Consider the following 14,053-nt stretch of genomic DNA (forward strand, 5'->3'; position numbering starts at 1 on the left):
AGAAAAAAAACAGACTCCATTAATGTAATTATTTTATTTGAGTGATTTATCTCCGAGCCACATTGATAATTCAGGGGACTGGGTGAAAATTTAAAATACTGAATATGCAAGATGCTGTTTCTGAGCTTGATCCAAAAAGTACAACTTTTTTGATTGGTGATATGATCTTCTATCTTTTATAAAATCTGAAGCTCTAAAGATCTGAATCACTGACCCACGATGAGTATACAGTTCTTGTGTTCAGCTACTTGTATCACAACTTGTGCTGCAGTTATCTTTATGCTGGTTTCAGTTGGTAATGACACCAAAAAATTAGCTTTACATCCAGGCAATTAGTATTTGTTACAACAAACATAGCGAAGGTACCTCACACAATCTCTCTGATAAATTGTTAAAAGTTTTAATGTTACCAGAGACAAATCCAATTTCGGTCATTGGGCCTCATTTATTAAAGTTCTCCAAGGCTGGAGAGGATACACTTTCATCAGTGAAGCTGGGTGATCCAGCAAACCTGAAATGGATATTGTCCAGGATTCAAAACTTTTGCTAGAAAATGACTTTGAAATCTATTCCAGGTTTGCTGGATCACCCAGCTTCCCTGATGAAAGTGTATCCTATCCAGCCTTGGAGAGCTTTCATAAATCAGGCCCATTGTCTCCAGCATTGTAAATCCATGTTGGTCCCAACAAGTGCTGACTGCTGAACCTAATTTGCTGAGTACTGGTACAATACAGTGCTACCCAGGTTTACATTTGTAAAACCTGACATGTTCAGTGAAGAATGAGTCATTGATGAGTCAACAGAACCTGATTCTTTATTTTATGTTAATTTTCTTGTTTTACAAAGCTATAGCGAGGGGTTTAATGAACAGCTGCTGGTACATACAGATGTCGGTTTTCATGAATGTCCATAGGTTCTCACTTACACACATAACATTCAACTGGTTAAAAATTTGGATGAGTAACACAAAATCTTCAACATTTCAGAACAAGTTCAGATGAATGTGACTAATACAAGGTACTTAGTGAATAAACAAAGCATAACTTCTTGTTTTTTCTTCTTGAAATATGTAAAATTGACTAGTAGGTTTTCAGTCATTTATATCCCTCCAAGTAAAACCTGCTGGCTGCAATGATTGCTCCATAGAGGTTTTTACATCTTTTATGTATGATAGTTAGCAAGACAAAAAAAAATTCTATCCATCATGACGTAATTTACAATATATTACTGTACATTAATTGGGGGGTTCCAGATTCACATTAGTGAATAGAGCACCAGGGTCTACAGCTTCTACATAGCCTTTGGCAAAGGTTAATAAACTGGAAAAAAGTTCACTGAGGTTGGACCCACAACTGTCTGCTTCGGTGCGTTGCATAAAAGTGAATAATGTTGAAGTGCATTGCATTAGGTGAGCTCTTTGATTGGAATGGGATGCCAAAGCACCAGAGCAGATGAAAAATGGATTGTTATTTCTGATATTACCTTACCCATTGGTGCACTTCAATGCTGGTGTGTTGAAATGCCATTCATTATGTATTTCACTTCAATGCACTCAACGTGCATTACTACATTGCAATAGTGTAAAAGGAGAATATAGAACAGTGTTACTCAACCTTTTTAACATGGGAGACCCTTTGAAATAACTTTCACGTCTTCAGGGAACTCCTTGTATAACTACAGTTCCACTTGCAGTACATTAGTGTGGTGATCAATGAGAAGAATGCCTCTAATATTGCTGGCCAGTGGGAAGAAAGACACCCTTACAGATAGCCAAAAATATCTGTAAAATGACATGAGTCATAAACTGCTCATTGCTTGAAAGTTGCACAAAACTTTGATTGAGAAACACTGATATAGATTATTATTGGAGAACCTGGGTGATGCAGCAAATCTGGAATGGATCTGGCCCAGATTTGAAAATATATAAAAGCAGATGGTTTTTAAGAAATCTATTCCAGGTTTGTGTGATCACCCTGGCTCACCATTTATATTCTCCAGTCTTGGAGAACTTTAATAAAACAGGCCCATTTTCTCTTTAAAACCTGTAGTTTACATATCTAAAAAGTGGAAAATTGTTATTCAAGTTTCCACCTCCAATATATTGGTTCTAGGAATAATCAAACCATGTGTGGGTTTTTAAATCATTTTTTCGAGATGGAATTGAAAGAAAAGTATTTATACAAGCAGAAAGAATTTTGATTTTTATTAAGGCTTTTAGTGTGGGTGGTAGAATTGTACATTTTTTAAAGCATGGTAAAAGAAAAGTTCAAATAAAACATATTGAATAATTATATGTACTTTAAAATGAAATTTTAATTGAAAATGAAATATCCTTGTCTGAGAAACTGATGAAAAATACATTCTTGTGTGACCAATGCAAATGTATGGGATTTTCTCACTGCCATTGCTGGTTAAACCACTATAGACACTAAAGTCAGATTTTGATCTTTCATTATATAATAATTTACTGATGGTTGGGTAGTGTGGTGGTCTAGTTTAGGGCTTGTACATACAAGCAGATGTTCAATTTTAGTTGGAAGTAAAAATCTAGACAGCGGTGAATCTGAAGGGGCATGATAGTGTTTTCGATAGATTGGACGTTTTGGCAAATATGAGTTGAAAGTACACAAGATGTATCAGGTATACAGATTATCTAATCTGATTTAAATTGTGATCTCATTCATCACATGTCCTTGTGTGCGCCAGGCTTAGGATACCTATTCAAATTAAGTCTAATCAGGCAGACAAAACACAATGTTAGGTAAATGTTCTTTATGTGACCGATCAAAATTTGACTTTGTGACCATCATGTGGCTACCTTCATACCTCTGCATTCCCTTTGGTGCAATGCATTTATTTTGCTTTTACATGAGTAATGGTTCATTCCTATGAAAGTTGTGATTTGTTGATGACCACCCTGAAGGTGCAGCAGGAAGTCTTCTATCCTCAACTTTCTTTGTGGCTGAGATGTCATGTGAATAAATGCTAAGAGCTGCAAAGGAAGCTGCTAGATGTGAAGGTGCGTCCCGACAAAACCTATGCACCTAAACCCAAGCCCATCCATTAATAAGGGACCACTGCATTTTTTTCATGGTACAAGGGCCAATTGGGTACATTTGTCCCCCAGACTCAAAAGATCTCCATTCTCCCTGGAGCATAGGTGAATAAACATGAATAGGATGACCTTAAAGTGTATTAAAACGAAGCAATACTTTATACATTACTTTCCTTTTCTTAGCTGTTTTATTTTGACCTGAAGATCCTGCATTTTTTAGGATTATTAAACTTGAGAATTGCCATAATACCAAATTAGTTCCTGAATTAATGAAGTTCTGGTATCCTGTTGTGCCTACAAGTACCTGTGCAAGTCTTCAAATTAAACCATGTGGTGTCCCTTTGGTTCCAAGACCCATGCTGTACATGGGGCATTACCTACTCTCCAGTTCCCTTCCTGCCACAAAGACCACCCGCTGCCATTAAATTGTCACATCCTTTGCTTTCCCATCATATGGGTGGACTTTATTGGAGGGGTTTAGATCTTGTTTTAGAACTGATCATGATTTTTGCCAATGAAAGCCTTATGTAAGGGATAGATCGCCATACAAACACAGGTACTTGCAGCCACTACATTTTTAGGCCAGTCCAGGTTTACTTTAAAGTACCATGAGTCAGAACACTCAGCCATTTGTATACAATAAATTATATAAAAGTTAATGTTTTTGGATCAGTGCCACGCATGAAGTCTTTCAACTCTAGCAATAATTAGAGTTTAATAACAAATATATTCCGACAAGTGATGAAAGATGCTTCTGTCACCTTTGCCTACCCTCTCCAAGTACGCAATGTTCCACAATAACCTACATTACACTTGTCTACAAAGATAAGTGTGTTTTAGATTCATTGCACTCCAGTGAGCTTGTTTTTAATTTATTTCTTGGTCTTCATAAATATTTGTTCCCTGCTGTGTAATTAAAGCTTTGCCGCTTGCCTTCACATTTTTTAACATTTTTTTTTCCATTTATCCAAGTTTTTTACCTGGGCACATTGATATTTAGTGCCACACTCCCAACATCCCAATTATCATTTAGTAGAGAGTCAGTTTGCCCAAAAGTATTAGTTGGGTCAGCCATGGCTTCTTGCTACTCTTGCTGACTTCATTGGCAAAGTTTCCCTGCCACCTTCTCCAACATTTTCTCCCAGCAAAGTGAACATTACTGTAATCAATACCACTCTTGCACCCTGAAAGGTATCAGATACTATGAGTGCAGCTGGGCTTCATGTACTGAGTAAGCACCCCAGATGTGTCAAGTACAGAAATGCTGTAACACACCATTTTGGATTTCTTGACCAAAGAAAATTGGCAAAAGACAGCAATAGAAAACCCTCTAATCCACCTTTTCCTTTTCCAAATGTTTTGACTTCACATACAGTTTTATATTTTGCAAATTTGTTAAAATAAAGGTATAGGTTAAACAATATCCCCAGAATATTCCTAACCCTCCTACCACACCTATTGCCCACCAGTCAGACTTTCTAGCCTCAATATGCTAGCTTCTACTTTTTACATTACGTATAGTCCTTCCTCGGGTCTCCATTTTACTGGCCATGAGATATGGATAGTGAGTGTTCTTTACTTTTTATCCCTAAGGGATATTCTAACGTTGGTTCCACTTAACCCATTGGGTATAATAAAGGGGATCTTTTCAGTTAGCATGTTGACCAGGACTGGAAACTTCCCATAATCATATTTAACAAAACGTTTTATTACGAGATATTTCAGGTGATAGATGTGCAATTTTCTTCGGCTTATAGAGGACAGAGCCTATATTTACTAGAATATATATATTCTGACAACCTCAATGGGTCACACTCAGCAGATTATAAGCTAAAACTGTTTTTTTATGCTTTCAAAATGTTGTAAGAATAAACCTGAACTCCGGGCACAAAAAAACATATTTCAGTACATTCCTTCATACTAGCTTAGTGCACAAATCTTGAAGGAATGCATAAGACACAAAGATTCAATCAAGAATATACTCCTCTCGTGCGACGACAATATTTGCTTTTTCCAGCGTTCAGCTTCAAGGTTAGGTACAAAGGTCCAAATTTAAAGGTGAAGTTGAACAGTTTTGATGGTGAGTGAAGTAGAGATTGGACGCAACTGAACACCAGCAGTATTAGTATGGCATCACCCCAACAGAAACCTTGAGTGTCCTCATTAGAAATAACTATATTTTTCATTAATTTTTTTCCTCTTGCTTATTTGCTTATGACTCTTTGGACAAAAATATATGTATGGGTAAAGAAACCGATATTTTTAGAATAAAAAATTTGAAACATATATTGATTCTGGCTTTCTACTCTTGTTCACAGGAGAGCTGCGCCATCGGCAGAATTCTCCGTGGATAGAACCCGTCATCTCATGTCTTTTCTGGCCATGCTGGGTCCAAGCCCAGACTGGAACGTTGGACTCTCTGCAGAGGATCTCTGTACAAAGGACTGTGGCTGGGTCCAAAGAGTGGTTCAGGATCTCATCCCCTGGGATGCCGGCACGGACAGTGGGGTCACTTATGAGGTACAGTCATATTAGTCATTTTTTTTATCTTGCTAAACTTTTACCTAGTTTCCCCCAGCATCTAAAATAAATGATTGGAATCTGTGTGACAACAATGCTTTCTTTGAATTGGACCAACCCTGGTCAGAGCCAGAACTCTCTAATTGGCAGAGAACATGGATTCTGAACTTCACTGCCTGGAAAACTTGCGGGGTCACCCAGCAGACCATGTCGAACTGCTGTTTTAGAACATCAGATGTTTTGTTACATTCTGGCAGGGTACAGGCTTAAACTATAGCTGTTTAAAATTATTCAAACTTGTTGACATGAGGGAATCCTTGAAATAATTTTCAGGTCTTGGGGAACCCCATCTATAATTACTATATACACAGCTTACAGTACATTAGTGTGGTAGTCGGTGGGATGAATTCCTGCTATGTTGCTGGCCACTGGAAAGAATGTCACCTTTACAGATAACAAAAAAGCTCATTGCCGTAGGTTAAACTGACCTGAGAGACTCAAATTTACTCAAGGAACCTCTAGAGGAACCCTAGGATTTCATGAAGCCCTGGTTGAAAAATCCCAAAATTAAATCAACGATAAGAATATCATCTTTTACTATGCCACTGCACTGGAATGTATTGGCATTGAATCTTAGGGTACATTTGTGCTTCAGTATTCTGAATCTATGAGAAAAATACATTTAAAACGTCCATGACTTACAAATATTTCTAGGAATGCTTCAGGCTATACAAAAATTTTATTTTTATTTATTTGATTCTACCATATACTTTACTTGTTAATCATAACAGCAATCATTCCACGTGTAACCAAGTAACAGATCTAGGTCATCTCTACCGGATCCGGCTGAATTTGCTACAAATGCATTTGGTTAAACTCAAGTGGATTGTAGGTGGGAGGCCGACCTAGAATGCCGATTCATTAGTGCTTCGGTTGTCACACAGCGTCCATGCCTATTCCTGTAAATACTTAGCTCGTGAAGAGCATCATTAGCATTTAGAATGTTACATGAAAGGAGAATTATTTAGAGTGTCCAGCAGTGGATTTTCTGCTAATTTATATCAAGTGCTTTGTTTCTAATGAATATATTTAATGTACAGCACTGCGTAATATGTTGGCGCTATATAAATCCTTTTTAATAATAACTAGCAGAGGTCACAAAGCATCTCTTTTAAGAGAAAAGAATTGGGTGTTTTTAGTAATCACACATTTGCAGTCATTACTGTAACGCGAGCTATGGATTCATTTATTATGTCAGATTCTTAGTATAGTGACTGTAGACCAGGAACGTGATGGGGAGCGTGATGTTTGCCACACAGCAGTCAGTGCATACTAATAGAGGGCATCAAAGGAGACCTAAACTAAAATTTTTACCTTCCATAAAAGGGTAGATAACCCTGGTATGTAATTTTTTTTCTTTTTGCTTCAGGCCTGCTTTTGCAGTCATTACTGTAACGCGAGCTATGGATTCATTTATTATGTCAGATTCTTAGTATAGTGACTGTAGACCAGGAACAAGGGAGCGTGATGTTTGCCACACAGCAGTCAGTGCATACTAATAGAGGGCATCAAAGGAGACCTAAACTAAATTTTTTACCTTCCATAAAAGGGTAGATAACCCTGGTATGTAAGGTAAATATTATCTTTTTTGAGGGGGGGGTTAAATCCCTTTTTTTGTAATTGCAGAGCCTCCTGAGATACCTTCATCATGCATCCTTCCGAGCTCTCTGGATTTCTGGCATGCACACAATGAGCTTTTTATTCAATTGGGTAAAAATGGCAATCTCGCCATTTTAACCCCATGGCACTCTGTTTTTTGTTTTTTTTGCAGTCTACCACACGTTATGTCACCTGATCTCTTGCTTGCGCCATGCGATATTGGGTGACATTGGCGGATGTAGGGAAAACAAGACGGGACCAGGACGACCCAGGACCTGTTCCAGGAAAACCTCCAGAGGGATCGACCTTCTGCGAAAGTAAAGGTGAGTTTCAAAGATTCAACAGCTTTCCTACAACTGAAGGAAAGGGGCATTCTTTCCAAGACCGTGAAGTGCAAACCAATTTTCCTCTATACAAAATAGGCAAGAGGTATTAAAAAAGCGGCCATCTATGTCAAGAACAAGTATTTCCAAACTCCAATGAAGGCCTTTAACATTGTTCATCTTTCACCTATATTGGCATAATGTGCAATATCTTGTATTAAAGCTGTTTTTAACAAATAAAAATTTTGCTATGGGCCTTAAAAGTCCCGTTTGTGTTCCCCTCAAACAACTGCTTTCAATTTAATTTGGGGATGTGGCACTTTATTTGTTATGGGTTACTTCTAGACTCATGGTATGCAATTTTAACACCTCTACACAGGCATTTTGACAACAATTCCCACCTTCATCCATGTAATAGTAAGGTATAACACTTATGCAGACTTCCTGACACCAAGGATGGGATTATGTTAATAGAACAGAATGGTTTACCAAATTTTTACATCTCCCGATCTTGGACAATTAACATCTGCTGCATCACATTCTAAGGCGATTGGATTTAGGTGTTTGTGCTGTGTGGATTTAAATGCCGCCATTTTCTACCCTTTTAAACCCGATAAAGCAGCTTGGAAGGCTGAACAATTTCCAACATGTTGAATGTACTACTAAATTTACAATGGCTTGGATAAATGACATCCTTCGCAGGTAAATTGGAAGTGTGGTTTGAAGTCAGTTGGGGAAGTCAGTGTTAGGTTTTAAGTAGGTAAATGGTTATAGCTGAACTTCAAGCACAATGCAGCTAAGTACAGACTTATTTCTTTTACATGCAAGCAGTAGGTGTACCTAATTATGACTAGCCCTTTTAGGGTCATATAGTTCACACACTTTTTATTTAGGTGATGAAAAAAAACGCAATGTGTGTATGATTTTTAGACATTTCTCCTTTTTCAGGGCATTTATTTAAGGCAGGTTCAGATCTGCAGTGGGATCAAGCATTTTCGTCTAGCTCCCGCCGCTGGCACTTTACAAGGTCACTTGTGCCCCACCCCTGGTTTACCACTAAGTAGGCGGCAGTTTTTTTGTTGTTTTTTTTGTACTGCTGCCCCAATTTATTCTCTATGGGGCTGCTGTGGGTAGAAACTACTTTTAGCGTCTCCTGCGAGGCACCGATTCATTGGCATAAGAAAGTGGTAACCATTCTGCAACCTCATTGCCTTAGTGTGAACTATGTGTAAAAGATTTAGAAATTATTAAATGTAGAATCGGACAGTAACAGCAGCAAACTGTACAACAAATTAGGTTAGGTTTATTCACATTCTTTGGTATCTTCTATCATAAAAATACCTGCCTATAAGTACATTTGTTGGTGTTGTTTGGCAATCGGGTAGGAAGATGGTTAAATGTTATGGTTCAGTTTCAAAGCCAGTGATTGATTTTCTGATCCGGAATATATACTGCAGTCAGCATATCTTACTTCTTATTGCATGCCATGGGCAGTGATGGAGATGTACTAAAAAAAATCCTTCAGACTCCTAGCCAAAATAATGTATACTTCGCCCCTGTATTTGCCTGGGAATGCAATACTCTTGCAATAACTTCAAATTTTAAAGGGCTATTGATTTTATTTATACATGGCCTCTACTTTATTTTTAATGTTATGAACAGAAAATCTGAAGTAGACATCCTATAATCCTATAGGTTTGAAAACTTTGGAACACCAACAATGACTGATATTAGCAGCTGCTGGGGACACAATATGTTTGATGTGGCTGATCATATAAAGTAAAAAATAAAAAGTCCTTTAAAAGATAAATATCAAATCCAGCTTTTGGTGCAATCAACAACTTCAGTTCAGGGAGTTTTTTTGTCCTCAGCCAAAATCAACTTGTTGAACTCCTCATTATAAGTTGTTCCTGGAATTTTATATACCAGCAAACTGGTTGTTCCTGGAATTATAGCATGCAGTTACTGTCATGCATGCCTTACCTGAGAAATGTCAGCTGTACAGATGTATTTATAGGATATGACATACCATAAGGAGAGATTCTACATGTATTGGAATGAGATCATTCTGTTGGAAAAAAGAAAAACCTACAGGATTCTGTTGTAAACAAATCAATTTATAGAATGCCAGAAACCCTAGTCAGCCTCTAGAGAGGATGCAGGAACAGTCTGGGGGTGTGTGACGGCAAAGTGGAGTTTGAGTGTCATTGGGAGCAGAGAGCAAGGAGCCAGCAGTGATCCTGCAGCTATACAAGGAGACACGGCTCAATACTTTGTCCAATATCCATCTGGCAGAGAGTGGAGATGCAGTTCCTCTTTCTGGTGGATCAGCCTGGCAGCAGAGTTGCGGTTCTTTATAAATCCAATAAGGTCACAACCATTAACCCCTCTGGCATTCTAATTCTGTCAGTTTTTTTAAGCAAAAAGCATTACATTGTTTTGTATGGACATTTATTTTACATTGTAGGCCTATAATTCATAGGCATAACTCACTGAAATATGTCCAATATTTAATAAATTTAATAAAAAAAAGCAAAAAAATCCTGAAACCTGTAATAAAACTGTACAGTAGCATGTATAATATATATATATATATATAATAAAAGGATTACTTTGTTATAGGATTCAATACAGCTATTTTGTATTGAATCCAATACAAAAATATTTTAATTTCCCACCACGCCTCCCGCACACACTGACGGCACCGGGGAAACCGGAGTAACATCATTGCACTCATCGGCTGAAGATTTGAAGAATAGGATGCCGCCTGAGGATGAGATTCGACGGGCAGGACGCCAGAGGAAGCGATGCAACAAAGTGTGTGTGTTTTTTTTTTTATTGTTTTTAGCTACCCCCGAGTGTGGCTCGGGGTTACCGTTTTTGCATGTTTTTTTTACTCCGAGCCACAATACTGCCAAGGGGGGTTATTTACAGAAATCTTATTGTCATATCTTTGCTCATCAGTTTTTGCATGAATAATTGTAGCATGAAAAATATTACACGCATTTACCCTGAGGAAGCCTTTACCAGGCAAAATGCGTAGGGTGCAACGGTTACACGTATGCGAACTGTTAACCTACTAGGTTGATACTGGGCTTTTGGGACATTTTATGGCCCACGTAATAGTTATGGATTAGCTGTTAACCGTCTAGCGCCATTTTCATTGTCAAAAACATACATACCACTGCAATGTTGTAAGATTTCTTGTTTGATGTGTATTGTGTTTTGGGAGTTTTTTAATAATACAATACTTTTTGCCAAGTAAAATTCCCTCTGATTGTTCTACATTTTCCTGTGCAGAACTGTAACTCATTGCCAGCATACATTAGATGTCTGCTGCATTCATAGATATTGTAACTTTAAAAAAAGAAAAAATTTCTTTTAAAGCAAACTGTAATAAAGAAACAAAAAAAAGTTGTTTTTTTTTTTGCTGAAAATGGGCAAAAAGTGTTTTTTTTTTTTGTTTTTTTTATTCTGGAATTACATTTCAAAGTTACAGTGTTTAACAGAAGCTAATATATATATATATATATATATATATATATATATATATATATATATATATATTCTGTATTGGCATCCAAAGACTTCAGATGCATTTTTATGCAGGAACCTTTATATGATTACTATGTTATAGCTGCTCCAATTCATTCCAAAGTGAGAACCAAAGTTGTGTCTGTGACTGATGGCTGTCATGCAGTATTGGTTGCTTGCCAATGGAAGGTGTAAATTACCATTCACTTAGCACTGTAAAAAATATCCTTATAATATAATTAATAGATCCTTAATTATAACATGTTCTCCTTCAGTATGCCTTTTGTATATCAGTAACAGGTCCACTGTAAACACAATGTCCCTTCTACCTAATTAATAACTGTGGCCAGTATGATTTCAAAGTGAATGCAGTACTGTTTATGAAAAAAAAATGGTAAGGATGAAAACAATAGTTGGACGTGTTGGATCTGAACACATTTTATTGCTTTTATTCCATATTCCACTTTGTATTCACATAATAACCTAATCAGGTTGAGGCTGTGTAACATACATAAAATGGTTATGTTTATTAAATCAGAGAACTGAGCACTGGGAATTCTGGGCTTGCTACTGCTTAGTTTCTTTTTGTCAGTCATTTTTTTCTAATTTTAAAGCTGACCTGCATTAAATGTTTTTTATTGTATTTATGGATATTTTTATTTTCTGTCCTGGTACAAATGGAATCCGGAACTATTGGGAAATTTCTCCTGTGGAAAACACAAGCAGATTTTTTTGGGGGGTCAATAGGAACCCATTTTATTGGTGTTTGTACCTTCCTCAACAAGCCTTATTTGCGAAGGTCCTTAATTTAGAAATCCCCACGAAAGGGGTGGATTAGCCCTTATGGGCTCCAATCTTCATCAATAGAGGTCACACAGCCAAGTTTCCAGACAATGCCAGTACCCCCGAGGAAACCTTATTCTACCCAGGTATGTTGGGAGTACTGCAGATATTTTAGGATGCCAGCAGTGGACAATACCAAAGTAACATGGGTTACATAGTACATAGGACTGTCTCTGCTCTTTTTAAGACACACTTCTTTAGAAATCTAAGGTGCTTCAATGTGAGCCATAACCTTTGGGTCCTCGTATACCTACATTTGGGATTGGAGTGGTTCAGTAAAGGGAGGCAGTAAAGACTAAATAGGAAGCCTTCAGCTTCCTGGGCTACCTACGTCATGTATCCCAGTAGGTTGTAGGCTGCTACTCCTTCGCATGCCCGATCTTGGTCATACCTCAGTCACATATCCCAGGACGCTGTGGGCTGCTCTTTCTGCACATCCCTCAAACTCGGGCATTCATTCTCTACGGTGCAGCCCCATGAAAAATTAGTGGGGCAAGCAACGTGAGATCAGACCTTTTTTTTCTACATTTTCCTAAAGTGCATCACCTAAGCTCGCGCCTGCGCAGTGCAAGTTATGTTGACGTAGGAATAAGAAACAGGGAAGAAGATAGTGGTGCCATTGTCCAGCCCACGCCAGCACTAAGATGTAATATTAAATGGTGCAGGACCAACTAGAATAGGATAGTGGAGGGATTGACGGCTTTCCACCTGTAAAGGTAGTGTTATTTTTTTTTAATGATTCCGATTTAAGTTTTAGAGTACAAACAGTGTTAGATGTTTAGGTTCTAGTGGGGGACTAGTTTGGATTCTTGTAGGGGAGTGGTCAACTGTTAGGATTAGTGTAGGAAAATGGTTGGTTTAGAGGCAGGATAATTAATAGAGTGAGAATAGAGCAGTGTGTTTGGGTTAGTAAAGGGGGGAAGGTTGAGTATTGGGGCAAATGTAGAGATGGGGTTGATGGCATGGCTGGTATAGCATTCGGGCTTATTTTAGGGGGATTGATATTGTGATGTAAAGAGAGTATTGGCATATGCTATACAGGCATTGGTAAATAAAGACACCTAAAGTGTTTTATTTGAATGTTTTTGCCCACCCCAAGACCTACTCCACCACCAACACTGAACATCAATCGTTCCAATGACTGACCTCTTGACTTTCTTAGATGTCTGTGCATCTACTACCCTGGTGGCATCCGAAAGCAAAACACTCTTCTGCTCATTATTATCATTATTTCTTCTTTATTTGTTAAAGCTATTGTATGTATGTATTTTATCCTAATTATTCTTTCCTTACTTATTTCCCTGCTCGGAGCCCAATCTATCTTGTAGAAGAAAAGACAAGTTCCTCTGCCATTCAATAGTTCCAGGCGCTAAAGAGAAGATTTAACAAGCTAGGCTTGAGAATAGATCGGAGATTAGCTTTTGACAGCTCTCTGCGATTATGTTCCCAGTCCAATTAAAATCTGATTGTCTAAATTTTTTTTCTTCCTTCTTCCCCACCTTTTTCAATACCTTTCTCCAAAGAGTTTGTCAAAAAAGCTGCATAATAAAAATAGAACATTTTTTAATGTCAGCAGTAATAAAAGCTTCCAAGAGATTTTTTGATGTGTTAAAACTTTAAGAATTTTGTCTCACATGGCCATGGTTTTATTTGTCTTGTGCTGAGTGAGATGCACTGCATAAAATACTACATAAATTGAGACTATACCATTGATTTTCTGCTTTCTGTAAAGGCAAGGATTACAAATTAAAATCAATGCACAATATCAGCCATACTTTGTACTTTTCCTTCAAGAAATGGCTTTGCCTAAGGTGAACTTTTTTCTCATTATTTTGTGCCAAGTTTGTGCCTTGTCTATGTATTTGGAGGAATTAGACCTAGGGCGGTTTTATGCCATTTTGTGGTCTGTATTTCACTGCTAGGGATGATTAGGCATGATTTTTGAGTCAAAAATGTCCATGTTACATTGTTTTCCATGCTCCTGGGTGGTCAGCATTCTGTTCTATAGGAAGGGAGGAGGATAGTTACAGTGATCTGAAACACATGCACAATACAAGAGTACCTAATCATTTTTTCTCATCCAGGGTTCTGTGGAAGTCCTAGGGTTCTTCTAGAGGTT

The 14,053-nt window shown here is 37.7% G+C and overlaps 1 protein-coding gene across 1 annotated transcript in view; it reads left to right on the forward strand.

Annotated features, from left to right (window-relative positions):
• Positions 1 to 14,053, forward strand: part of SPON1 (spondin 1) — a 185,672-nt gene that overhangs the window by 146,987 nt on the left and 24,632 nt on the right. The window contains 1 exon segment of the mRNA XM_072421896.1: positions 5,374 to 5,575. Coding sequence (XP_072277997.1) covers positions 5,374 to 5,575 — 202 coding nt within the window.

Source organism: Pyxicephalus adspersus, chromosome 9 (genome assembly GCF_032062135.1).
Source record: "Pyxicephalus adspersus chromosome 9, UCB_Pads_2.0, whole genome shotgun sequence".
NCBI classification, from domain to species: domain Eukaryota; kingdom Metazoa; phylum Chordata; class Amphibia; order Anura; family Pyxicephalidae; genus Pyxicephalus; species Pyxicephalus adspersus.